General features: G+C 45.7%; 2 protein-coding genes, 1 long non-coding RNA gene and 2 other non-coding genes across 10 annotated transcripts in view; 1 reads left to right on the top strand and 4 right to left on the bottom strand.

The window, feature by feature from the left end:
• Window positions 1-13923, bottom strand: part of BAZ2A (bromodomain adjacent to zinc finger domain 2A) — a 35003-nt gene extending 21080 nt beyond the window's left edge. Inside the window, exons 1-2 of one of the 5 annotated variants that reach the window (XM_070789459.1) lie at window positions 13746-13923; window positions 8948-9031 (exon numbers count right to left, since the gene is read on the bottom strand). The gene's annotated coding sequence lies outside the window, so the exon portion shown is untranslated. Of the gene's footprint in view, window positions 1-2310; window positions 7803-8319; window positions 8475-8947; window positions 9032-12474; window positions 12531-13745 lie in introns of those variants that run through there. The other 4 variants (XM_070789455.1, XM_070789457.1, XM_070789456.1 and 1 more) reach the window with 4 other exon arrangements.
• Window positions 10413-19183, top strand: LOC139183137 (uncharacterized). Of its 2 annotated transcripts, XR_011566629.1 has the most exons (4): window positions 10413-11081; window positions 11506-11594; window positions 14360-14468; window positions 19035-19183. It is a non-coding gene; the product is annotated as an uncharacterized lncRNA (long non-coding RNA). The 2 variants fall into 2 exon arrangements; XR_011566630.1 differs by lacking the exons at window positions 10413-11081; window positions 11506-11594 and adding an exon at window positions 11914-12456.
• ATP5F1B (ATP synthase F1 subunit beta) lies at window positions 15656-21044 on the bottom strand. Its single transcript, XM_019961010.2, has 10 exons — window positions 20886-21044; window positions 20238-20420; window positions 19821-19995; window positions 19183-19304; window positions 18753-18937; window positions 18092-18250; window positions 17879-18001; window positions 17051-17263; window positions 16469-16670; window positions 15656-15920 (listed from the first exon to the last, which is right to left on the bottom strand). The coding sequence occupies exons 1-10, from the start codon at window positions 21010-21012 to the stop codon at window positions 15823-15825; spliced, it is 1587 nt and encodes a 528-aa protein (XP_019816569.1). The 5' UTR covers window positions 21013-21044; the 3' UTR covers window positions 15656-15822.
• Window positions 19026-19096, bottom strand: LOC139183347 (small nucleolar RNA SNORD59). Its single transcript, XR_011566942.1, has one exon. It is a non-coding gene; the product is annotated as a small nucleolar RNA SNORD59 (small nucleolar RNA).
• On the bottom strand, window positions 20097-20171 carry LOC139183346 (small nucleolar RNA SNORD59). Its single transcript, XR_011566941.1, has one exon. It is a non-coding gene; the product is annotated as a small nucleolar RNA SNORD59 (small nucleolar RNA).
• Window positions 21045-27704: the final 6660 nt, after the last annotated feature.

Here is a 27704-nt window from a genome sequence, read left to right as displayed (position 1 = left end):
GAAAAAGGACAGAAGAATTCAGGTAGAAAGATTTATCAAGCTCCCAAGATGAAATAATAAGCAGACCTAGGTTATGTGTGTTTTTTAATATATAATTTTATTTATTTATGGCTGTGCTGGGTCTTCATTGGTGCGAGAAGGCTTTCCCTAGTTGCGGAGAATGGGGGCTACTCTTTGTTGCAGGCCCTAGAGCACGCAGATTTCAACAGTTGTGGCATACGGGCTTAGTTGCTCTGCAGCATGTGCAATCTTCCTGGACCAGGATTGAACCCATGTCCTCTGCACAGGCAGATGGAATCTTATCCACTGTGCCACCTGGGAAGTCCTAGGTTACAGTTTTTGTTTTGTTTTTATTCGGTTGTGCATGTGGGATCTAGGTCCCTGACTAGGGGTCAAATCTGGGAGCACAGAGTCTTAACCACTGGACCACCAGGGTGAAGTCCCCTAGGTGAGGTTTTTTTTTTAATAACTTCTTAAAAAAATAAAATAAAATAACCAGAAGTAAAGCTTTTTAAAGAATGAATAAATTAGTTAAGAATATTTAAGACCACTGCCCAAGGTTTGTAAGAACCATATTCTTGAACATGCTAGATAATACAAATCGGCCACCATTAGGTGAACCTAAGAACCTGAGCATGAAACAAAAACCCAATATAGCATATGGTATGATAGCTATAAGATTTTCCATGCTTAATACTGTAATTGTCTCCACCTTCATCAATTTTAACTAGAATTTGAAAAATAAAAGCCAATGTATTTTGTCAATTTAAGGAACGAAAAGTTTTTAGGATAAACTTATTTTCCATACAGGATTTCCATCTTCATTCTAAAATAAGCAGCAGATCCAAACTTGCTAGGCATCAATGAAGAAACTGGGTCCCTACAGAGAAGACCTCAGGGCCCTCCAAGATTTCCCTATAGTTAAAGGCCACTCCTTAGCACTAACAGTCTGATAAATAAGCATTGTGAGAATAGTGATCCTTCCAAAATGAAAGACATTAAGGAAGAAAAGTTCATCCTCTATCTCCTAGGTTGCATGCATGCTCAGTCACTAAGTCATGTCCAACTCTTTGGGACCCCATGGATTGTCGATCCCGTAGACTATAGCACCAGGCTCCTCTGTTCATCAGGGGATTTCCCAGGCAGAAATACTGGAGTAGATTACCATTTCCTTCTCCAGGGATTTTCCCAGGGATCAAACCCACATCTCCTGCATTGGCAGGCAGGTTCTGAGCCACCTGGGAAAGCGTACATCACAGGGAATTCCCTGCTTGTCTAGTGGTTAGGACTCGGTACTTTCACTACTGGGGCCTGGGTTCAATCCCTGGTCGGGGAACTAAGATCCCTCCAGCCAGGTAGTACAGCCAAAATAATAATAAACAAAGCTATAAACAAACTTACATCACAGAGAGGATATTCAGTAATTCATTATACAAGTCTAGAAATGCTATGCTTGATAATCAGATGACAGCCAATCTCATCTGATCCCCACCTCTCCACTCCTCCAGTTTTATGCACAGCCACATATCTGCTGGGGTGTGTGAGACACACATCTTCTCTCCTATATCTGCTGGACTATATTCTCCCACTCAATGATAGGCCAGTTAGTTGTCCTTTTTCTGTTTGAATCCATGAGGAAACTAGTGACTTTTTCATCTCTGCTAGTCTGGGACAGTATACCATTTCCTGTCTCACAAATTATATACTAATAAGCATAAACAGGGAGAAAGAAATGCCAACCCACTCCAGTATTCTTGCCTAGAGAATCCTGTGGACAGAGGAACCTAGTGGGCTGCTGTCCATAGGGTCACACAAAGTGGAACATGACTGAAGTGACTTTGCATGAATGCATGCATTGGAGAAGGAAATGGCAACCCACTCCAGTATTCTTGCCTGGAGAATCCCAGGGACAGAGGAGCCTGGTGGGCTGCCGTCTATAGGGTCGCACAGAGTTGGACACTACTGAAGCGACTTAGCAGCAGCAGCAAGCATAAATGGATGGCTTACAGAAATCAGATAAGTAAAAGGAATGAGAAGTTATCTAGTGCCTGAGGTCTATTTCCCCAGCAGCCTCTACTGAGGGGTCACCAGTACCACAATCACTTCATTTATAAGAAACTTCCTAGAAAGAAACATAAAATACTCTGTGCTGTGCAGTGAGATCAGTGGAACAACAGTGGGCTTTAGGTACTAATTCCAGCTCTACTACCACTAGCTGTGTGACCTTGACAAGTTACTTTAAAACCATTACTATTTTACTACTATGAGAGATATTACAAAAGCAGGGATGATCCTGCCAGCCAGACTCACTGTATACTTTTGTGGTTCAGCGCGCAATCGTGTCCAACTCTTTGCAACCCCATGGACTGCAGCATGCCAGGCTTCCCTGTCCTTCACTATCTCCCAGTTTGTTCAAATTCATGTCCATTGAGTCAGTGACGCCATCCAACCATCTCATCCTCTGTCACCTGCTTCTCCTCCTGCCTTCAATCTTTCCCAGCATCAGGGTCTTTTCCAATGAGTTGGCTCTTTGCATCAGGTGGCCAAAGTTTTGGAGCTTCAGCCTCAGCATCAGTCCTTCCAATGAATATTCAGAGTTGATTTCCTTTAGGATTGACTGGTTTGATCTCTGCTATCCAAAGGACTCTCAAGAGTCTTCTCCAGTACCACAACTCGAAAGCATCAATTCTTCGCTGCTCAGCCTTCTTTACGGTCCAACTCTCACATCCGTACACAACTACTGGAAAAACCAGAGCTTTGACTATATGGGCCTTTGTGTCAGCAAAGTGATGTCTCTGCTTTTTAATATGCTGTCTAGGTTTGTCATAGCTTTTCTTCCAAGGAGCAAGCGCCTTTTAATTTCAGACGTCACTTAAATATGGCACCACAGTACAGGAATGCAAAGAAAATGTGGGCAGGTACTCTCAGCAATAAAATCAGAGGTATTTTATTTTAACCTTTCTACCCAAGATGATTTTCACGATGAGGCCTGAAGGTAAATCATGTCTTCCCATCTAGAGCTAATGAGAACAGTAAAGCAAAGGAGAGTGTCTCCCTTTGAACTAACAGGATTTTGGCCAAATAAAAAAAGGAAATCAGTTAGTGCCCAACTCCCAGAATAGTAGACATCTCTCCTGACCAGGAAGTACAATCAGGCCAGCACCCAGCCCAGTCCCAGTACTATGTAAATGGATCTCTTAAGAGCCTTTAAGCTTCATTTATAAGAGTTAAAGGAGGGACACTGCCCCTTAAGCTTGAGGCAGTAAAGCTCTTGCCACATGGCCAAACAGCCTGCTCTTTCAGTTGCAACTGAAGAGGTACTACTCTGTGGACCTGTGACACGGCTTTAACAGAAAAAGGCTGACAATGCACAAAGTATTGAAATAAACCTTGCAAATTTCAACACTGTTGCAGGTGCCCTGACCAACACCAACACTCAGACCTCTGAGGCTACCTACCCCCAAACAAGACACATCAACACCACCCAGCTGGACCCTTGAGCAATGCCTGCACCTTTTTGCTTCATTCTTCCCATACAGAATGCTAAAATTCCAGAGAGATTTCTAATATGGGGGCCTAGGAAGAGATTTCAAACACCTGTCTTTACTAAACGGTGAATGTAAATCTTGCAGTATAGTAAATAAATCATATGACTACATTTTAGATTTGTAATGGTGCATGTTATGATATTTCTGAACACTGAATATCTCTGGATTCACCCACCATACTCTAATACAGTGGTTCCCAACCAGGGGACATTTAGTTATGGAGAAAGGTATATGCTATTGGTATCTAAGAAATCGACATTGGGGATGCTCCTAATGATCATGTAATACACAAGACAACCCACCACAACAAAGGATTATTTGGCTCTTGCTCAAGGTTGAAAAACTCTGCTCTAATACAAAAGCAGCCTCATTTCCCATTCCTATCCTATTCTCTGGGGAAGATCCAAAAGTTCTCACTATTCCCAATGCCTGATGCTGCAAACAAGGATGACTTGCCTTTCAAATCTAAAAACCCCTTCCCTGGCTAGGCTGTCTTCTTCCACCAATAGAGTTACAAGTGTCAAGCCACAAAATCAACATGCCTTCTTCTCCTGTCAGGATAGTCCATTTTGACAGCACTGGTAACTGACTTCCCTTGGAATGCTGACTCAGACTATAGCCATACTGACTGAGGATCATTCTCTTATAATGTCCTTTCCTTAACCTCCCTTTTCTAGTCAGGACAGCGAGGCAGAAGGAAGATGAAAGAAGGAAGGTTATTATACTAAGGAAAGCTATTCAAAGACAATTGCCATGTCCAAGCTGCACAGAACACAAAGATGATTGTTTTCTGTTCTTATTTCTTCTATACCATGTAGGGTCTAGGGGGCCCAGGTGGCGCAGTGGTAAAGAATCCACCTGCCAGTTCAAGAGTTCGTCATGGGTTCAATCTCTGGGTTGGGAAGATCCCCTGGAGTAGGAAATGGCAACCCACTCCAGTATTGCATGGAAAACCCCATGAACTTCGAGAGCCCGGCGGGCTACAGTCCAGGGGGTCACAAAGAATCAGACAAGACTGACGACTGAGCACACATGTAGGTTCTACAGCATCAACCAGGTATTAGTTCTACCATTATATCTCCAGCACTTAATTTAGTGCTGAGTACATAAAAAAATGAAAGGAAATATTTGTTGAACCTGTAGATTAAGCAAATGAATGAATAAACCTATCTTTTCGTGTTACTATCAATTTACTCATCCAATATAGAATAGGTTTTTTGCTCCTACCATTCTCAGAGAATAGTAGGAACACAAAAAATTCAGTTTCATTGTTCATAGAGGTAACTCTTCTAGAGGGAAGAAAGGCCCCAAATCTTGACATATTTTAGACAGATGTCTCATGCAGAAAATAAGGCCTAGAAACAGGGAAGAATGATTTAACTGAACACTCAAGGTATACAGCAGGTTTTAAAATCTTTGGTGACTGAATAAAGGAACCACATACCAACAATCTAGGCTAGGTTTCTGCCACTGCTCTGGTCACTTCACCAGAGAACTGGAAATGCCTTTAAAATTGCAGGACATTAAAAGCCACACTCCAGAGGCTGTAACAAGGTTATTTCCCTTTCAAGCTCTGTTTCTCAATTTCAGCTCTAACAGTCAGACTTCACCCCTTTCTTCAAAAAACAAACAAACAAACAAAAAAACACCTGAGCTGAGAAGGCAGGGTAAAGATCCCGTTTAGTGAAGCAGGTTTTATAAATTTATAATTTTATAGATCAGAATTATGAAAAACAACAAGATGGTGAAAAATGGTCCCTCTGACCCATGTGCAACAATGCTGAGAAAGTATAATCTTGGGCTATGAGGTATATGAGAACATTCATATCCTAAGAAACAAATCCAGAAGATTACTTGCCCCACAAAATCCTCAAGAGTTTTATAAGTCACTCTATGTCATAGGAAATAAAATTTCTGACATTACTGCCTTACTGTACACATCTCACACAAGACTGAGCAGCATACCAGTTATTGGAATAACTTCCACATTATTTTAACTATTTTATTATTTTAGTAAAAGAATATAGCAGACCTCTTCAGAGGTGAGAAGAAAGGTCAACAGGAGCAAGACACAGTAACCCTAACAAGCTTTGCTTCTCCCTTGGCAACACCCAATTCCAGAACCACAAGACTGCAAGATGAGCCTCGCAGGGCATTCTAGATTTCTGACTGACTCTGAGGTCGGCCCACATAGTTCTCTCTACATCTCAAATTTTCTCCTCTACAGAGAGACTTAAAAAAAAAAAAAAAACCAACAAAGTCAATATTCAGAAATCCACTTCTGAGAGAAAAATACATCCATTTTACAAAAAGGACATGAAAGCTTTACTTCATTCAGTTTTCTGATCAATCACATCGAATGAAGCCACAGCTATCTCAAAAATCAACTTCTCTTAAAGAGTCCAAAGAAACAGGAGTAGTCTTTCTCCTTCCTTTATTGTTTTAATTTCCAACAGGGAAAACCAATTTACTGTTCTGTCAGGCCCGAATCTAGGTAAACAAAGGTTGAAGAAAGGGGAACTTAAAAATCAGTGTCAAGTCAACCCTGTCAGAAAGCAACTCAAAGGAGCCAACCAGTCAAGCAGAGGGGCAAAAAAAAGGACAATGACACTGAACTTGTTTTTACTGTTTCCAGAATATCAACTCCAACAGCCCCAGTAAAAAGAGCAATGCTGCTATCCTAACAGTGATGATGCCGCTGTCACATCATCATATATGTCTACCAGGTCCTATCCTGGACCTTTAATATAAGAATCTACAATTCAGGTGGAAAATACTGAAAAGATTATTTAAATGTTAGGCTTAAGCCATCTTCAGGGTAGTTCAAATGATCTCAATACTTCCATCTCTCAAAATATAAATAAAATCCTGTGGCCAACTCACCTCAAACCAAATCCAGGGTCTAACTAAGTGCCTGGGGGCATAGTACAGAGTCCATCACTGTCCGCTGCAATAAAAATCTCCTGGGATTATCAGGTGGGAGAAAAAGAAAATCTTCGCACAGACACATGACTTTGCATAGAGCAGGGGAAAAGGTTACCGCTCTCCATGAATGGTAATAAGAGAGAATGTCTTTTATGAACTGAGGCGTAAGTCATATGATAACTAACTCTCCTAATGAGTTGTTTCTGCAGAAGGTAAACCATCCCTGATGTTAACTAGCAGGCTTCCAACAGGGACTTATTCTTAGGCTAGAATCACCACTGAGGAACAAGCCCACCACCCTCACTCTGCAAATCAGTCCTACCCCAACACATAAATCCCACTCAATTAAATCTTCCCCCTTCCCTCCTCTTCTTCCACATCTCAGAATTAACTTCTTCACAAGCTCACTTGCTCAAGTGGTCTGCAATACAGCAACTGTCATATGTAAGAATATATTTAATATTCATATACACATCTCCAAAAGCCACTCTCATGCCACAAAAGATCCCAAGTCTTCCTGGCTGCTCTTTACACTCAGGGAATTTGCATCACTTGTACTGAAAGTGTAGCCCTGCTGGTGAATGAGTGAGTTTGATTTTCTATGACCTCTAGCTCAGGAGAAAAAAATCCACACAAGGAGACAGAGATGCTTTGGAGGGGGGATTGGGATCAGTGAGGCAACCGCAGTGACTACTTTCAGTTGACAAATTAAGTTTACTAAAAAGGAAAAAAAAAAAAAAAAGTCGAAAGAAAGGACTCTCAGACCACATGGTTGGCAGGATCCAAGCTTGCCTGAAGGCCTCAGAAATTGAAACCAAATCTGATTAAAATGGACATTTCAAAACAACAAGAGACGCAGCAGCAAACGCACAGCTGCCATTTCCCGGCCACTTCCTGCGGGAGGCTTGGGGGAGGGGCTGTTTGTGTACAGATGGAGGTGGAAGCTATCCCCCCGCATCGCCCCCCGAAGGATGCAAATCTCTCACTCCAACAAATCCTACAAAGGATGACTGCTGATGGCACTGCCTTCCCCTGAAAACTGGGGACCTCAGGAAAGAAAGGGATGATGCGGGATCATCTTTTCTGCCACGGAAATGGGGATCCCCTTAGAGAGGGATCCCGCTTGTTAAGGGTTCCCTCTTTATTCTTCCCTCCGGCCCCTAAGCCCAGCTCAAATCCGGACGCCTCAGCACCGGCCCTACCAACCCCCATCCTTGGAGTGGGGGATTCTCCCTGGACTCGAGGGCCCCAAGCCAAGCACAGCTTCACTCCAGCAGGGCTCGCTCCTGCTCGCCAAGCTCAAGAGAACGTGCACCCACCCCTCCACTCCGCCAAGGAGACACCCCGAGACCCCTGGAAAGCCCTTAACCTCCACTCACCGTTGCCAAAACGCCCCAACCCCCACAAACGGAGTGTGTAACCCGTCCAGGGAACCCCCTCACCTACCCTTCGCACTCGGGTAATCCCCACCCCTTCTGAAGAGGTGGAGCCCCTCCCGGGGATTCCACCCTGAGTCCCCCACAGGAGTCATCTCCACCAGCCAGGAGGCTTCTCCGCCTCCTCCTCGCAGCCTCCGCCGTCGCCGGGAGCCTCCACAGCTCCTCTCGCTCCCGCCCCCGCCGCCCCATCCCGGGTCTACATCAGGCCGGCCAGCCCCCTTTTCCTTCCAGCCCCCTGGGCGGAAAGACCCCCGCCCAGGGCTGGGTCCTAACTAGAAAGTCGGCGTCTCTCCCCACGACTTCCCCGCAAGGCTGTAGGCGGTTCCAGAGCCTCCGTTCCCTGAGGGAAACCTGGGATGAAAGCGGGGCTCCCTCCCCTCAGGCCCCCAGCCACATTCCCAACAGACCTGAGGCGGCGGCGTCCAGCCAGGCTCGGGGCTTGTCTCTCCCCGGGGGACGGGCGGTTCACATGGCCGCGCTCCGGGCGCCAGGAGGGGAGGGGAACGCGGGGGAGGGGGTCTGGGGTCCGGGAAGGGGGAGGGGGACGCGGCTCAACCGCGGGGCCCGAGCGGAGCCAACATGGCCGGCGGGGGAGGAGTGAGCCGGAGCCGGAGGGGGCGGGGAAGCTGCGGTCGCAGGAGAGCCGCCTTTCGCCGCCGGGTCCTAGCGCCGGGCATCCCGGCTCCCTGACCCGGATCTGGGTCCTAGCGCCGCGGCGTCACCCTAGCTTACCCGTAAGCTACCTCTGCACTGTTTCATTGTGGGCGGTAGTCCCGCATCACGTTGAGCATACTGAAAGGCGTGCCCTGAACCCAAGGTTAACCTCAAAGACTACACCAAATTTCTAGGACGAAGACATGTGCCAGTCCCCTAAGGGGGGGCGGGGCGGGAGATAGGAGAGGGAGATCATTTCGGGGGCAGCTATTTCCCATGATAAGTAGTGGAAAAGTGGAAGTGCAGAAGCGGAAAGGTTAGAAAAAATGCAATCCTGGTAAAGAGGTGGAAGAAGGCAAGCTCCATCTGCTGCCCACTCACCTGCCCCGTGGATGGCAGCCCGGTCCTGCCTGTATCACCAATTTCCCGGCGACATCAGCAGGACCCTGAGGGTCAGGAAGATTCCTGTGGGTAAGAAAAGGAAACTTGAGACGAGAAAGGGAAGGCCAGAGTCTAGCCTAAATCTGGTCAGAGGGACAGGGGAGTAACAGGAAAACTGACCAGCAAATAAGGTGCCCCAAATCACCACTTTTTATATAGTTCCAGTACTTTTTCTGATAGCGCTATATGTGAAAACTTCTGAGAGAAGGAAGGAAAAATCTAGTAGAGCACTAGAGATTAGCTATCACCTAAAATGTCTATTGCAGAGGCCCAGAATGGAGAACAATGTCATATGTGATGTTAGAATTTAGAGAATTTCTAGTTCAATCTTCTCTTGTTAGATGAAGAAATTATGGCCTGAAGGGAGTAACCAACTCATTCAAGGTCAAACAGTGGATAAAATGTGACCAGAAACCAGGTTTTTTTTTCCTTGCAACTCAACAGACTTTGCAGGCATCAAGATAATTCCTATTCAATTCATTGCAATGCAGTTCTACAAACAACTGCCTAACTGTGCAAAACTCAGGCTGAATTCTCTGGAAGAGGAACAGTTTCAGAGTGGGGATGATGAAACTCTGGCAGGTTGCGGGGGTCAACAAATACTTTTTTCCTCTGGGAGTCTGGGGAGGAAGAAGATCTGAAAACTGGGTGGGACCAGAGTAAGGCAGGACCAAATCCATCAGTCTAGATTGGATTTTCTTACTCCACAGAGAAGTGAGTTCTTCCTGTGTTTTGACAGACTTCATTCACCACAACAAATAAATGGCTCAGAAAAGCTAAGAAGGAAGTGAACTTCAGCAAAGCTCAAAGTGTGTAGGCCAGAGACAGGTTGAGGAGGGTTAGGAGGATGTCTCTCCTCCTGAAAAAAATAGGTTGTCAGCAGGAAGGAGCAGACAGAAATCAAAATCCTTTTCTCCTCTACGACTCAATAACAAATTTATAGGGTCACCTTGAATAAAAAATCAAGACCCCTAAAAGCCTACTAACTTCAAGTCTCTGGGTAAATAGGGATCACACTCAGGGTAGAGGGAGGGTCCCTTCTGGTGAAAGGAAGGACCCAGCAAACTTCTGCCTAGGAATGCCTCCGCCATCCCCCAAATAAAGACAAGTGAAGAAGAGAGCTCAGGGCATGGAACTGGCTTCCTAAAGGGACAAGAGAGAGAGCTAGGTATCCTTTTTCTTTTTCTCTTGTTCCTTTTCCAGGGCAGATGAGGGCGAACTTCCTACCTCCCGCCCCCAATCAGTGGGCAGGACAGTAGGAGGCGGGCGGCAGGGGAGGAGCCTGCTCCAGTCAGACGGGTGTAGCCACGCCCCCTCCCCCCCCCCCCAACACACCCACACACACCCACCCGCTGGCTCCACTCCTCTCCGGAAGAGCCGGTTACTCTTGTGCCCCACTGACTGCCCCCACCCCTTCCGAGCCTCAGGCCTAGTCTCCAGGGCAACCCCTAGGACTATCCCAGCCAGGAGCCGTTGGGAAGAAGGGTGTTGGATAGGAAAGGGCTACTCGGGATTAGAAAAGAAAGTGAGGCAGGATCCATTCTTTCCCATCTGATTCAGAAAGACTACAATCACCCTCCTCCTTGAATGAGACCCCTCCTCGTCCCTTCTAATCAGAGGTCTTCCTTGCTCTTTGAGTAAGGATGAGGCTGGGGTGTCAATATGCCAACAGCTGGGTGTTTCCTTCTTGCCAGAAGCCACCCCAAAGAGCAGCTGTGCTTCTCCCCCACATCCAGATGACAGAGGGCAGACTGACCCTTTAGATCCCCAGACATTCCTCAGTCCTATCAGATGTGGACGATTCCTACCCCATCTCTCTTTAGGAAGCTACTAGAAACAGGAAGGGGCAAATGGTCATTTTTTTCAGCAACTTGTGAGAAGAGTAGCTAGAGAATATTCTGAACCTCTAACAAGCCAGGCCAGTGGGCGGGTAATAAAGAGAATGGGGAGGGAGAAATTAGCACCTGCTCTCCCTTTCTCACCCTCCCTGTGTTCCTGCTGTACCACCCTGACTGGGGTCAGCTGCCATAGTGCATGGCTCCACTGAGGAGCCAGAGGGCTGGAGCTCAGAGGGGTAAGAGACAGAAAGCAAGAGACGGCGGATTCGTTTACATCCCTCTACCTCTCCCTCTCCCCGTCCAGGCACTCCTGGAATTCAACCCCAACCACCACTGCTGACCACCCTCTCCTTCATCTCCCATCCCCACCCAGCTCCCTCTCAGCCTGTGAAACATGACTCAAATCCAGACACCCTGTCCCTTCATTCTGGAGTGTGTTGGGGACAGCGGGGAATGGGGAGGGCAAGAAGAAAAGGGGCAGAGCTAAGGTCCCAGCTGGATTTGGACAGAGGGGAATTCTCTAATGGAGATAGGATAATTATCAATATTAAAGACCTCCCTCGCTCTCACTGGCTGAAGGGTTCATATGTTAATAGGGTCTAGTGGGGAGATAGCCTTCAACCTGTTAACCATTCCAACCTGTCCCACTCTCCTCTCCAGGTTAATGGAAAACAGTCTTCTCCCCCCGCATTTTGGGGAGGCCAGATTCTCGCCATCAAAAGGACCTCATCCCTCTTCTCTCCAAATTGGTATGGTCCCCTCAGATTCAGCAGTCTTCTTTCAAACTCTCCAAGGAGCTTATCCAAACTGGTCTCAGAAGAGGATGGGGAAAGACCTAATTTCCTCAGGACTTCTTTTGCATCTGAATAGAAAAGGCCGGGCTTCCCAGGCCTTCCTCACCACCCCCAACACCCTTAGAGACTTAGTCCTAGCCCTTCATCCACTGTTCTCCAACAGCCCCTTAAGCCCAGAATCACAAGATTCTGGGTGGCCACCCCCCACCATTCCCTGGCTCTGGGGTAAGAGCTGTCTTAGGCGCCACTGGCCCACCCCAAGCTTAGAAGGGCCCTTCCCACCTGGGTTGGTGCTGAGATCGCACCCCCTAAGTCTCGGAGAAATGACGTATGGTGAGGGCTTCAGGAAAGCTTTAGATGAGAGTTAGTTGAACTTGAATGGCTAAACGGAGCAGGGCCTGAAAGTGACTCTAGGCTATGATAACCCCTACCCCCCTTACTACGGGGAAGGAGAGGAGTTGGGGTGACGGTTATTCCCCCTCCCATTGGAGGTTAGGATGGCGTGGGAAAGCGATGGTTTCACAGGGGAGGAAGCGATATCCAGACCAAGGGAGATTTTTCTGGCGAGGAAGGCGCGGGGGAGGGGGAGATCCTGGGTCCAGAATAGGAGTGGTACCCGGGAGAGGTTGGCCGAAAGGCGTGAGACGCCTCCGGATTCCGGTCGCAGAGGACAGGGGAGAAATGCGCGAGTAGATAGTGCGGGGGAGAGAGGAAGGGCAGCTCCCGCAGCGGGAGGATCAGATCCTGAGTCCCGGGCAGCGCGGATCCCGGGTAGAAGACTGCAGGGGCGGCCCGCCGGGGGACTCCGGGACCGGACGTAGGTGCCAGGCCTCACCTGGAGCAGGGCCGGGCGGTAGCGGCAGCGCAGGTGGCCGAGCCGGGCGGCGGCGGCGCCTCCTCCCCCAGCCCTGGGCCGCCGGCGGGGCGGGGGGGCGGGGGGGGGGGGAGGTAGCACTTAAAGGGGCAGGAGCTACTGGGGTAGGGACAAGCGCTCGGGTAGGGCTGTCGCGAAGAATCCGCTGGGGGAGGGGGAAGCCGCTGGCGTCTCCTAGGGGCCAGAACCAGGAAGAATCCCAGATGGAGGAAGAGAACAGATCCCCAGGAAGAAGAGACAGAAACTTCTGCGGTGAAGTGGGGGATGGTGGTGGGTTAGAACTGGAGGACCTGGGATAGCTCTACCCGCGCTCCGGGAGACACCGGCCGAGATCTCTTCACAAAGGAGGGCCAGGAAGGCAGTGAGAGTCACAAGGACTCCGGAGGAATAGAGAGGTGTCCGAGAGGAAACTCACGGCCGAGCCTGCTGCGGGTAACGCACAGCGGCCCTACTAGGTGAACAGGTTCAACTCCTCGGAAGCTCAAGCCCTACCGCTGCGGGGAGACGCAGCCTCCTTCCCCCGGCACTACCCAAGTGTAAAAGCTTCTGGAATCAGGAAGCCACGAGGGCAAAGACCTCCTAGGCCTTTCAACCTCAGTCTTGCCTCTCCCTGTCTCTCAGTGACTGGAGCGTGGGGGGCCGCCAGTAGCTGCGCTGATGAAGCTGATGTGGGACCGTGAGAATCGGCTTTATTCTAGTTCAGTTTTCCCCCAACCACCGCCACCCTTGCAGCAACCTCTGGGGCAACAGGAAGCAGCTGCTCAGTGCAGCCCCCACCTGGTGGTGGGTCGGGGTGGGGGAGGAAAGAAGACAGGGACTTAAAAAGGCCTGGGAAAAAATAGAGGGAGAGGCACCTTAAAAATTCTCCAACGTGACCAGAAGTGGGCTTTACTTTAAAGGGGAGGCCACCAATGAGTGCTGTAAAATATTTCTTGAATCCCAGCAGCTTAATGGGGAGGCACAAGGGACTGGGGGGTTGAAGGGGCGGGAGTGGGGCGGGGAGGAAGCCCCCACTTAAGGGGTAGTCCAGGCTCTTCCCTGAGGCTGGTGCTTGCCAACGCTGACGATCCCTTGGTCAGCAGCCTCACCAGCTGAGTCCTGTGCCCCTATAGTCTGGTTTCCCCTCCTTCTCCCCCCAGAAGAGCAAAGGTTAGGCCCCACCCCTGCTGAGTCAGCCAGGGAGGAAGGTAGGCATCCCTCAGGCCTTCCCGGGGGCTGGTCCTCATACTTACTCATGTCAGGCTGGCAGGGCTCCAGGGCTGGGACCACCAGCTCCTCACTGTCCTTGGTTCCCCCTTCACGTGCAGGCTGGTGTTAGATCCTCCCAAACTATGAGCTGGGAACTAGCACGAATCAAAAAGCCAATGTATGCTTCCTGCGAACCACAGCCTGAACTGCTGTAGGGTGATGTCCCTGTGTGACAGACTGGGGTGGGGAGGGAGGAGGGAGGGGCGGGGCTTTCTCTGGGTGGAGAGGGAGGAGGCGGTGAGGACAGGGCCGAACCAGGAGAAATATGGAGGAAGGTTAGATCTGTGTTGACACCCTAGTGGCGTGGTACCAGGAGTGGTGAAGGGGGAAGGAAATAAATAGTTGCAGCTAGTGAGGAGAAGGTTCTCGATGAATGCTAAGAGACAGAAATGTGTGGGGGGAGGGGTAGAAGTATGGGAGAAACCACCTTTAGAATCACAGTTCCTAGGTCTTTCTGCATCTAGATAACATGGGAAAACAGAGCAGAGAGGGTGGACCCGTAGCTCGGGGACTTCTGTGTCAGCTTCTTACCCATTCCAGAGTCAAAACCTAGAGGATGTGCCCACACCCCCATAACTCAGCATTTCCCCAAATCCAGGCTTTCCTAGGGGCAAACTACTGAGCACAGGCGGCTCATGGGCTCCACCTTCCGGCCAAACCGCGACACAGGACAGGCTGGTGCCAAGGACGTCAGAGGCAGATGGGAGGTAACTTAAAGGCCCCTACTCCACCCCTGGCACCTCTCCCAGGGCCCCTCCCCAACCTTCAGCCCCCAGGGGCCTCTGAATTGGGATCTCAGTTTATCCTGCCCTGCTTTTACCCAACTTGAAAGCCTCAGGGTGGAGCTTATAGATTCAGCCTCCTCCTTAGGACAAAACCCCCAGCTGGTATGTAAACAGTCATTAGCAAAGAACCATATCCCAGCAAATGGCCTTCATGGATTTCAAAATGGTGAGATCAGTTCTTGCAGAGCCTTCAGTCCTACCACCAGAGGGCAGATGGGTCTGGGTCTGGGCCTACAAAAAAATATCGAAGGGAACACCTAAGGGGCACCAAATCCAACCTTGCACTTTAACAGGCACTTGTTAGGTGGCTGTTCTTGTAATCCTTGCCTAAATGAAGCCTAAAATGAAGGGAAGATTGTCTACATTCCATTATTTAGCTCAGAAACTCAAGCCCAACAACCCTGAAAATTACCTCTTAAAACAATTTATTTTGGCCACACCACAGGGTATGTGGACCTTAGTTCCCCAACCTGGGACAGAACTTGCACCCCCTACAGTGGTAGGGGTCAACTGCTGGACCACCAGGGAAGTCTCTGAAAATTACTCTTCCTGTAACATTTTTTCCCCAATTTTCTTAAGGAATTTTAGCAAACCTCAAAATAGGCCTTAAGGAACTTTATATTCTGCATTGCTGCAAGGAATCAGACATACAAGTCTTGCCCAGAATATGTTAGGAGGTAGTAGTCAGGGACACCTTCTGAAAAAAATGGTGGTAATAGAAGACAGCCCTTTTGACTCAGTCTTAATCCCTCAGAACATGCATCATTTCCAAAAAATTTAATTCACTGACTGATCTGTGCCTTCTCTTAGAATAGCAGTGATTTCTAAACCCATTTTCCCCAAAATGTTCTAAAAATTCTTTTGCTTTTTAAAAAAGTAGGACTGCACTACATATTTAAGAAGCAAAACTCAACTTGAAAAATGACATAAAAGGGCCAAAAATGAGGCCCTATTAGGATCCCATCATTCCCAGGAAACCCCTTCACAAGACTCAACTATTCAACAATGCAAGACAATGGCTTTTCTTTTTGGATGACCCCATTTTCTAAAATACTATTAAAAACTTCAGTACTGGCTGTGTTGTCAGGACCAAGAAAAACAGACAGATGTTGAGGGATATACATTTTATTGGAAACCTTAAATATTCTTCAGACAGAACACAATGTCTTCAATCAAGGCCCTCACGTGGCCTACAGAGAAAACTGCGATTTCCGGATTAGGGGCGAGGAGAGGGACACCATGGAGGATGAGTGCTGAATTTGCCAAAAGGACCCCCTCATGAGTGCTCTTCAGCCAACTTATCAGCTTTTGCCACAGCTTCTTCAATGGGTCCCACCATATAGAAGGCCTGTTCTGGGAGATGGTCATATTCACCTATATGGAAAAAAAAAATCCAACTGGTGAGAAGTGAAGGATATTAACTTCTACAGTGGTTACATACCTCACCACTTGAGGCCACCAGTCAGAACGTGATGAAATCCTGTCATCTTAGGTTCTTTTCTTAAACTCGCCTCACAATTTACAAGAAATGCTACAGTACAGATTAAGAATATATGGTCTGGAGTCACATAACTCAGGTTCAAATTCTTTCTGGCTGTATGATAATGGGGCCAGTTAAACTTTCCACGCTTCAAGCTTCCTAATGTGTAAAATAGGATAATAATGCCTTCTTTATAAGGATGTTATAATTCACTTAGAAGAGTAGCTGGCACTGAAAACTAAGACTCACTAAATCTAAGGCTCACTCTCAGATGGTATTTTCAAAGAAAATTGACGGAGAATAACTTATTTTCATATATAAATTATGTAATTAGGCACAATATATATTGCTTGATGGTTCCTTGAACAGGAACACAGCACAGCATTTAAGGGAGTTCAGCTTCTATGCCACTTTATGTTCAGCCTTATACTGGAAATCTCACCTGCCAAAATCTGCTGGAATCCTTTGATGGTCTCCTTGAGGGGTACCAGCTTCCCCAAATGACCAGTAAAGACCTCAGCCACCTGGAATGGCTGAGACAAGAAACGCTGGATTTTCCGTGCACGAGACACAGTTAACTTGTCTTCTTCAGAAAGTTCATCCATACCCAGGATAGCAATGATGTCCTGGAGGGATTTGTAGTCCTATGAAAAAACAAGATTAGAGAGGCCAAGTAAATATTTACATTCCTCAAATCTGGACAAAACTTAAGGGTTAATACAACTTTATATTCACAATGAGCTTTGTATAGAGCATTTTAGCACTTTACTGCACTTAACTGAAACAAATCAGTTACATGAGGGCCCTCAGCTAAGACTGGTATCTTGTTTCCCCTACTCTGAATCTATCCGGTGCTGTTATAAAAAACTCCAAACCTGAAAACTCAGGAGACCTCATTAACACTCACTAGGAATTCTAGTCTCTTCTTTCCTTGCTCTAAAGCAAATCACACAAATTTCCAGGAAGATCTTGTCCTAATATAGTCCCCAAATTCCCTCTATGACTTTATGGCCACTGATCTCACCTGCAGAATCTTTTGCACCCCACGGGCAACATCATAATGCTCACTGCCAACAATGTTGGGATCCATGATGCGAGACGTGGAGTCCAAAGGATCCACAGCTGGATAGATGCCCAGCTCAGCAATAGCACGGGACAACACAGTGGTAGCATCCAAATGGGCAAAGGTAGTGGCCGGGGCAGGATCCGTCAAGTCATCAGCAGGCACATAGATAGCCTAAAGTGAATCAAGAACCCATTAAGAGCAGCAGGAAGCCAAGTAATTCTACTTAAACCATCCCCCTTTCTGACCCCTCCTCATTATGTTACTCTATCTTCTCAATATTCAAGAGTCCAAAGGAGACTCTTACATTCCTAATGCAGAGTATTAGTGGTTACATATTATCTGGTTCCTCCAAGCTGTGATGGAAGAATTTTCATTGTTACTCCTTTTGTTCTTCATCCCACTTTTTAACTCTAAACCAAAACACTCGCCCTACTATATCAGGAAAATGAATCATGAAAGTTAAAAAAATTTAGACAAAGTTTTTGATCATTTTACTATATATACCATCTACATATATTTGAAAATTGTAGTAGCCAGTGTAGTACATATTTAAAGCTCACTTCAAAGTTCTCTTCAGGTTGGAAACCACTATTTTGTGATCTACATTTACATATACACCTTCAATTAGTTCAGATGAGTGGTTTCTTAATCTTTTAGCGTCTTTAACATGCACACACAGAATTTTAAATATTAAGCTCCAGTACTTACTTAAAAAAGTAACAAGATTTTATACCTCTGTACATGCCTTTACACAAATTAGACCTTCATCCTTTTAACTGTTCTCACCTGTACAGAGGTGATAGATCCCTTTTTGGTGGTGGTGATTCTTTCCTGCATGGTACCCATGTCAGTGGCCAGGGTAGGCTGATAACCCACAGCAGAAGGGATTCTGCCCAATAAAGCAGACACCTGGGGAAAAAAAAAAGAAAAACCATATCCCTAGCCTTATCTGCATCATTCCGTAGAAAGGTCAAATGAACCAAATTCTCCCAAGCCTACCTCTGAGCCAGCCTGGGTGAAGCGAAAGATGTTATCAATAAACAGCAACACATCTTGACCTTCTTGGTCTCTGAAGTACTCAGCTACAGTCAGCCCAGTCAGAGCAACCCGGGCCCGAGCACCAGGTGGTTCATTCATTTGACCGTACACCAGCGCTACCTGCAGCAATTATAAACAATCAGAAATCCTGGCAGAGGAGTGTGAAAGTCATCTATCCAAGGTCACCAAATCAGAGAAACTACCAGAAAACCCTCCTCCTCAGGTGTCTAGATTTTTGTTCATAAATTTCCTTTTCCTTTTAGAGCTGCAGTTCAAAACAAAAGATAAGTTCTTTTACTACTGAGGCATTCTTCTGGCAGGAAGGAAATAAACTGTAAATATGTGAAAGGCACAAAATAGGGTTGAGACATTAAGAACCATGTTTAATGTCCCCAGAATTAGCTTTCAAATGATGGGTCTATATATCAAAAAAACAAAAACCCAAGAAATGTTTTCTAATATTAAAAAGGAAAACGCAATGTACATGAGTGTATTAGAAACAGGGGAAAATACTGATAGAACTTTCCTTTGTAGGTCCTAGGACAATAAAATGAAAATACAAAACAAGTCAACTTCAACAGTTTCCTGACACTACTTACACGGACATCAGCTCAGTGCTCACCTTAGAGGTAGCATCTTTTAAGTTGATAACACCAGACTCAATCATTTCATGGTATAAGTCATTGCCCTCACGGGTCCTTTCACCAACACCAGCAAACACAGAGTAACCACCATGGGCTTTGGCAACATTGTTGATTAACTCCATGATCAGTACTGTCTTGCCGACTCCAGCACCACCAAAAAGCCCTACATGAGGTTGAGAAAAAACAAATTAAGAATTTCATTTCCATAAAAGCAAACTCCAAAAAAAAATTTTGTTTCTTTCCATCTTTTCCCTTCTCAGAAATGGCATCTGGCTTCAGCAAACTCAGAAGAACGAAAGTCAGAAGCTGCTCATCAGTGAGGGATGTTATCTCAGTACCCACTCATAACATGGTAGGATTTGTTTCCCACATTAGGTTTGGAAAATATCTACCTGTCATTTAACATACCAATTTTGCCACCCTTGGCATATGGAGCCAGCAGATCTACAACCTTGATACCAGTAACCAGAATTTCTTGTTCAACACTCATCTCCACGAATTCAGGAGCCTCAGCATGAATAGCAGCAAATCTGTAAAGGCAGATGAGAAGATCAGTGTCTATTCATCTTATTAAAAAGTTCTTCTCAGTTCTCAAGCCTAACCCTTTACTCAGTCTCATCTTTTATATAACACTCTAGACAAATTACCACCCACCATCGAGCCCAAATACTCTGCCAATAAAAGGAATTTCATTATCTCAGGAAGCAATAATCCCATTCCCTGACAACTCTGTCATGAAGTTTTCCTTTTACAGAATCTAAACAGCACTTCTTCACATACCAATATGAAATACAAACACCACTGGTATTAAGATGAACTGAAATAATCAACCTATGGAGTTCAGTTTTCTTTTTTATAATCAGATTTTCTGCATCATTCATTTTCTTCATAAGAAATTGCATTGTGTGGTTTAAAGAAATGACTAGAGCAGCATTTTAGGGATTCTCTGCAGAAAAAGTCTGCTATAGTAGATGGTGCCACCTTAATGTATAAAACTGCTAGGAAAAAGTTCCTTTGTGTGTAGATACAACAACAGGAATACTTACTGCTTGGTTTTGATGGGACCCCTCTCATCAATAGGTTCTCCAATGACGTTCATGATTCTACCCAAGGTCTCAGGGCCAACAGGAATTCTGATTGGTGCACCAGAATCCAGGACTTTCTGACCTCTAACCAAGCCTTCTGTACCATCCATAGCAATGGTCCTTACTGTGCTCTCACCTGTCAGATATAAGCATTGCAGGATTACACAGAAGGACAAACTGGCTTCGTGGTATTTAATTAAGTTGTAGCTGGCATTAAACACTAAGTCAACCAAGACTTCTTCTCAGTACCTAAATGTGGCTTCAGCAAACTCAGAAGAACGAAAGTCATTTTGATAAAATCATCATAGAAGACAGCCTGGTTTTGAGGGATATTTGGGTCGAACAAGATCTTTACTATTCCTAACAAATTCTACTTACCCAAATGCTGGGCCACCTCCAAAACCAGCCTGGTCTCCCTGCCTTGCACCTCCAGGGCATTTAGGATGGGAGGCAGTCCCTCATCAAACTGGACGTCCACCACTGCACCAATGACCGCCACGATGCGCCCAGTGGTGGCGCCGGCCTTTGGCGATGGAGATGCTTGAGCGGCATAGTCTCTGGCTAACCGACAAAAAAGATGTTTAAGTTGAGGTTAGGACAGTTAAAGGTCATCGGACGCCCGGACTTAACTCACAAGGACTAGTGAACGCAGCCCAGGCCCGGCCCCCTTCCGCTTGCACGGAAGGCGGGTCCAGAGGGAGGGCCGCGCTGGAAACGGAGCGCGAGCCTGCACCATCTTCCCATCCTCATGCACAAAACTCCATTATTCGAGAGCGCGAGCGGTGCCCCCATTTCACGGGAAGGTCAATGCACCTGCTCGCACTATTACGTCACACAGCGCCCCTCTTCCAAAATAAGACGGAATTACATTGTCCCTGTTCTTGTTCTTCCGCCGTTAGAGGGCAGGGCGCTAGCCCTGGCGTCCTTCTAGCACCACAGATCCCTCAGGCCGGAGCAATTATTGGCCCCAGGCTCAAGGTCATGGGACGACAGAAGCGAACCCAGCTGCTAGAGCAAGGCACTTACCAGGCTGGAGCGCTGCAGGAGCGGCCCGCAGTAAAAGCTGGGCTTGCGGTAGCGGCGCTGAAGGGCTGAGTCCCCGCAAGGCCCCGGAGGCCGAGGCAGCAACCACACGACCCACAAGTCCCAACATGGCGGAGCCCGGGTGGAGACTGAGCGCTGCAGCGGTCTGGCCTCCAACTGCCAGCAGTTGGAGGCGAGACCCACTCTGCAGTAGGCACGGCCATTGGGTAATTTTTCTGCTTATCACTCTGGGCGCTGCTGCTATAGGCCAATAGTCTCTCATCTTCTCAATCATTGGCCAAAATTCGTGCTAATCTGAATTCCTTTTCTTATTGGACAATGACTGGCTCGGTGCAACCCTCAGAACTTTGAAACATAATTGGACAACAGGGATGTCAGTCGGAGAGAGCTCTTGGAGGAACTGCGTTTGGGAAAGGGGCCGAGTTCCTGTGCGGAAGCACGTGGGCTGTCTTTGGCTGTCCTTGGGCTCTCTCCTTAGATAGGACCTTGAGCTAGGTGACAGTCTCAAGGGCGGTTTTATGGAAGTGGTAGCCTCATGAGGCAACATTGACTGACCTGGGCTAGTTAGGAGTCTTCTCTAGAGTCAAACGGTTTTTCTTCCGCAGCAGGGAGATTGGAATTTTTTAGACAATTCAGCAGGTCAGGAATCTGGACAGAATTAAAGCTACAATGAAAGACACTCATATAAACCAGTCTTTTAAAAAATGTGTGCTGGGCATTGAGGAGGCAAAGATAAATAAGACTTAAAAACAGATGAGCAAAAAATACAATAAAGTGTGATAGGTCTTGGTTAGTACAGGGTAAAACAGATGGAGGAAGGGATAAATTTAGGTCATCTAGAAATGTGAAATGTAGGTGGAATTGCCTTTAAAGTGGAAGAGGTTGACAGACCTGTTGGGAAACATCCGTAGAATTCCTAGGGTAAAGTAGGAAGACTATTCCATTATATATTTGTATTACACAGCATGTTTCTTTTGTGGTACTGCAGGTGAGGAAGGTTTCAGGTGAGGAAGGGAAAAAAGAGGCGAGTAAAGAGATGAATGGAGAAGGCAATGGCACCCCACTCCAGTACTCTTGTCTGGAAAATCCCATGGACAGAGGAGCCTGGTAGGCTGCAGTCCATGGGGTCCCGAAGAGTTGGACACGACTGAGCGACTTCACTTTCACTTTTCACTTTCATGCATTGGAGAAGGAAATGGCAACCCACTCCAGTGTTCTTGCCTGGAGAATCCCAGGGACCGGGGAGCCTGGTGGGCTGTCATCTCTGGGGTCGCACAGAGTCGGACAGGACTGAAGCGACTTAGCAAAGAGATGAATACAGAGAGAAGAACCAGTTCTCAGGGCCTTGGATGGGAGTGGAAGCAGGGCAGAGGTAAGTGTGTGGTCCTTGAACACATTTATGATTTATGAAAACACATTTATGAAAACACATTTATGATTTATGAAAAATCATAAAATAAATAGGACATCCTTTAATGTAGTATTGACTTTAAGGTATTTGGGAGCTGGATGGAGGAAACCCTTAATCTATTAGAACAAACATGGCTAATGACAAACATGGCTGCTAATCTATTAGAACAAACATGGCTAATGACAAACATGGCTGCAGGTCAGCATGAAGCTACTTCCCCAGACTTTCTCCAACCAGCACACATTAGTTCTTATTTTTCTGCATGATAGTTGGGTTTTCTACTGTTTGGTAGCAAGAACTACAAAGAACTTAAAAGGAGAAAGCAGGAACATAAGAGAACTAGAGAAAGTTTAATTTGAAGTGCCTGTGGTTTCCCAGGTGGCGCTAGTAGTAGTAAAGAACCTGCCTGCCAGTGCAGCAGACCAGAGACCTGGGTAGCATCCCTAGGTCAGGAAGATTCCTTGAAGAAGGGCATGGCAACCCACTCCAGTATTCTTGCCTGGAGAATCCCATGGAAAGAGGAACCTGGTGGATTACAGTCCATAGCGTCCCAAAAGTTCACGTCTAAAGCAACTTAGCATCCACACAGGTACTCTTGCCTAGTAAGAGGGAAAGAACCCAAGAAAACAGCAATGTGTATGGAGCAGGTAGAAAAAAATAAACCATCTTGGGAAATAGCAGAGGAATAAGGAGAAGACTGAAGAACATACACTATGCAAGAATCAAGTAGAATATTAAGGAGAAAGTGGTCAATATTATCAATGACATAACTATGCTATAAAATAAGGGCTCAAAAGAACTTGTTGGGTTTGGCAACTAGGAATTCATTCTGCAGTGATACAGGGTCAAGAATTTCAGTGGGCTGCATGCAGGATATACAGTTTTGTTTTGCAACTTGTGCTCTTCCGATTACTCGGGGCAGCATCCCATTTAATAGGAACCTATACATTTCACTTGCTTTTCTCAACTATTAGAGTTGAAGTTTCTATAGAAAGGATAAGATACTTAAAGTGTATTGCCCCTGGAACCAGACTGGGTTTAAAATCTTTTTACACTTACTAGACATCATTGAGCAAGTTTAAAATCTCTGTATATCATCTTCCTCATTATAAGAGATGAGAATTATCTCATAGAGTTGTCTCAAAAATCAAATAGATTAAAATGTGAAAGAAGCATTTAGAAAAATGTCTGGCACATAATCAGCACCATATTTGTGTTGACTAGTATTTTTACTTACTATTGACTTAGTGTTAAGATCCTTTGGTTCTGTATCACTTTTGGTTGTGGCCAAAATTTTTATTAACCATCAAACATTTAACCTGACACTTCACTTAATCCAGGTGTCCAAGGAAAGATTTCAACATAAAATTCCAGGTAACTGAGGCTCATCACTTTTTGAAATGTTTTTACATATTTAGGATATTATCAGGAAACTTTATTCTTTGGGCAGTTGCTGCTGCTGCTGCTGCTAAGTCACTTAAGTCGTGTCCAACTCTGTGTGATCCCATAGACGGCAGCCCACCAGGCTCTGCCATCCCTGGGATTCTCCAGGCAAGAACACTGGAGTGGGTTGCCATTTCTTTCTCCAATGCATGAAAGTGAAAAGTGAAAGTGAAGTCACTCAGTCATGTCTGACCCTTCTCGACCCCATGGATTGCAGCCCACCAGGCTCCTCCGTCCATGGGATTTTCCAGGCAAGAGTACTGGAGTGGGTTGCCATTCCATTGTCTTCTCCCTTGGGCAGTTGGGTTACATTAAACAAATCTTTGTATCACAATGCAACGCTAAATGCTCTTAATGTTACCGAGGTGGATATATAAAGCTATTTCTCCACTATGCTCGTTCGTAAATTTTTAGTTTTTCTAACTCCTTTGCTGTCTGAAATTAGATAACCTGCTCAATTTATAATACTGTCTAAAATCCGCCTGCAATGCAGGAGACCCATTTGATTCCTGGGTGAAGTTCTGCTGGAGAAGGGATATGCTACTCACTCCAGTAATCTTCTGGAGAAGGCCATGGCACCCCACTCCAGTACTCTTGCCTGGAAAATCCCATGGACAGAGGAGCCTGGTAGGCTGCAGTCCATGGGGTCCCGAAGAGTTGGACACGATTGAGCGACTTCACTTTCACTTTTCACTTTCATGCATTGGAGAAGGAAATGGCAACCCACTCCAGTGTTCTTGCCTGGAGAATCCCAGGGACCGGGGAGCCTGGTGGGCTGTCATCTCTGGGGTCGCACAGAGTCGGAAACGACTGAAGCAACTTAGCAGCAGCAGCCAGTATTCTTTGGCTTTCCTGGTGGCTCAAACAGTAAAGAATCTGCCTGCAACGTGGGCGACCTGGGTTCAATCCCTGGGTTGGTATGATCCCCTGGAGGAGGGCATGGCAGCCCACTCCAGTATTCGTGCCTGGAGAATCCCCATGGACAGAGGAGCCTGGCAGGCTACAGCCCATGGGGTCACAAAGAGTCAGATACAACTAAACACAGCACATTTTAGAGTTTTGACATATTTTGGTCTTGTTACTTTCTTGATTTCTAGATAGCCCAGGTAGTATTTCATGTAAAATACAAGTTACTTTCCATGGGATAAGAGAGATCACAAAGACTGAACCTGAAGTTAATTTCAAATTAACTAACCTCTCAATTTATGACTGGAAACCTTACGAATTTCATCTTAAGGTGAAAATTGTGTTTACCATGAACTTTTCTTTTGGCTGAGCAGCAGCTTTCAGAATCTTAGTTCCCTAACTAGGGATTGAACGCAGAGCAGTGAAAGGATAGTCCCAAACACTGGACTGCCAGGGAATTCCTTACAAACTCATTTCAACTGCCATTCATAGTGGCCAAGTCCCATATTCATTCAGTACTTTGTCTCTACCATATTTTTTGACGATCATGTTGGGTGATTTCAAAAATAATCCAATCAATTCCCTGGCTTCAGAGTTTTTTAATCTTTTCAATTCCAATTAGTTTTGAACTGACATTCCACTTAAGTATCCTACTCAAGTTGTACCTCAAAAATCTAATATTCTGTCAGACCACAATTTTTTTTTTTTTTTTAATGCAAGTTAATACATGAACAAATTGTAAGCACACAGGATCAGGATAAATCCTTTCATCACTACCCAAATCTCATTCCCAGAAATAAGCATTAAAAAATATTTTGCATCTATGCATTCACTTTCATTCCATCCCATGTCCATAAAACATATATTCTTGTCTTTTAAAAAAACTTCAGTGGAGGCACACTTCAGAAAACATAAGGTTTCTGATCTTTATGTTTTTGAGAACTTTGTGTCAGTTTACATTTTTGGTTGTAGCTACACCTTATGGCACAGAAATGTGTAATAACTTACTCCATTAATGGTTATTTGGATTGTTTTAAATGGCTATTACATGCAGTATTGAAGGAAAAAAAGGAAATCTTATAAACATGAGTATACCATCTATTGCTTCTTTAAAATTACAAGAAACAAAATGTTGGTTTAAAGTTATGTTCATTTAATTTAAAAAATTTTATTTTTGATTGTGCCACAGGACTTGTGGGATGGGGAACCTTAGTTCCTCCACTAGGGAGTGAACCCAGGTGCCTGGCAGTGAGAACACAGGATCCTAACCACTGGACCAGCAGGGATTACCTATGTTTTTCTAGATCTCTCCTTTGTACCTTGTAGATTTTGCATCATTCTTGGAAGAATTTCCCCGTATCGTTAGTAAGAATTTGAACTTTTTGCAGTGAGTGGGCCAGGAACCACCAGCCCCAGAATCATCTAAATCTACATTATCTACTATGGTAATCACTAGCTATATGGGATTACATGTTAAAATTAAATTAATTCAGTTTTTAGTCACACTAGCCACATTTCCAATAGTTCTTTGCAGCTGGCACTGACTCTATCAGACAATGGACAGACACAGAACAATTTCATCAGTCATACTGGATGGGGTTGCCATCTTAGCAGAACCAACTTATTCAGAATCTGTTTTAGATCTAAAGGAAGTTGTCAAGCTTTACCACACATCAGAACCAGCTAGAGGGCCTAAGACCCTACAGCTGTTTCTGATTTGGAAGATTTGGGGGCCCAGGATTTATATATCTAACAAGCTCCTAGGTGAAACTGATGCTAGGACACTTAAAAAAAACCAAAAACTACATCTCTATTTTGGCTGCACCTTGTGGCATGTGGCATCTTCGTTCCTTGACTAGGGATCAATCCACTGCCCCACGTGTATCCAAAGCATGGTGTTTTAGCCACTGGACCACTGGGGTCACACATGTCTAAGTATCAAATTGCAATTTTCTGGGCCCCACATGCACCTACTATCCTAAGGCGTATCTTCCAGTTGGGACTTCTGAATCCACATAGACCCGAAGTGGGTCTATAGCTACAGGGCTACAGGTACAGGACAGGAACTAGAGCTTCAAGATGAAACTTGTGAGAATACAAAAATATGGTTGAGGGAGGGAGGTAAACTCAAGAGGCTGTTAATTGTACTGAAAACAGCTTTACAGCAATCCCTCCTAAACCTGTGATCACGAGATATGGGAATGGGCTGCTAAGTAGAGAAGTCAAGGTCACTGGACTTGAGGCAAAGAAATTTGAGCTAGAGGTCTGGATAGGTTCTTCACATCAACAATGAAATTATCCAGGCTGACACTAAAAGCTGTAAGCAATTGACATTTTGTTTTCACTTTAGCAGGTGGCTGTCCTCAGGGTGGGATATTTAGTGGTGACATACATCCTTCACTGTTCCTGAAGAGATTACTGACTATTATCAAGTATGGAAGCCTATCAGAGTAAAATAATTTGGGAGTTAAGAGTAGGCCTTACACAAACCTGTCTACCCTATCCTCCCCAGCCTTTATGTTCTCAAGGGTAGTACAATACTGGGAGAGCGAAGGGGAACAGCAGCTGATATTCACATACAGGTGAAGTTCATTATCACACGTCAAAAGAACTCCTGCTAAATAGAAAAAAAACCTGCACAGAACTGAATGGCTAAATAAAACGTAAGCTGTAGCAACTAATCACTTTCCTTTCTTCCTTGAAGAAAGTTAACTTCACAGTTCAGGAAGTTGAAGAGAGCCATCTTTATCACATGTCACAATAGCCAAATGGTAATAAAGAGATGCCATCTCCCTCATCCAAGCTTAAATTCACCAAATGATCCTCTCCCCAGTGACTCTTTTAAGGCAAAAGTAGCCACGGTTCAGATTTGCAATGCAAGGCCAAATAGTCCTTAAGTTTTGGCCTGTGAATTCACCTTTTGGCATGATATCCTTCTAACTTAAAGAGGGGTCAGATACCACTGAGAGGCCTTCATACCTGACAGCAATAAGGATTACTGAAATCCCACTATACTATTTGAGTACAAAGCAGGTTTGAAA

Source organism: Bos indicus, chromosome 5 (genome assembly GCF_029378745.1).
Source record: "Bos indicus isolate NIAB-ARS_2022 breed Sahiwal x Tharparkar chromosome 5, NIAB-ARS_B.indTharparkar_mat_pri_1.0, whole genome shotgun sequence".
Lineage (NCBI taxonomy): Eukaryota > Metazoa > Chordata > Mammalia > Artiodactyla > Bovidae > Bos > Bos indicus.
This window is presented reverse-complemented; position numbering and strand designations above follow the sequence as displayed.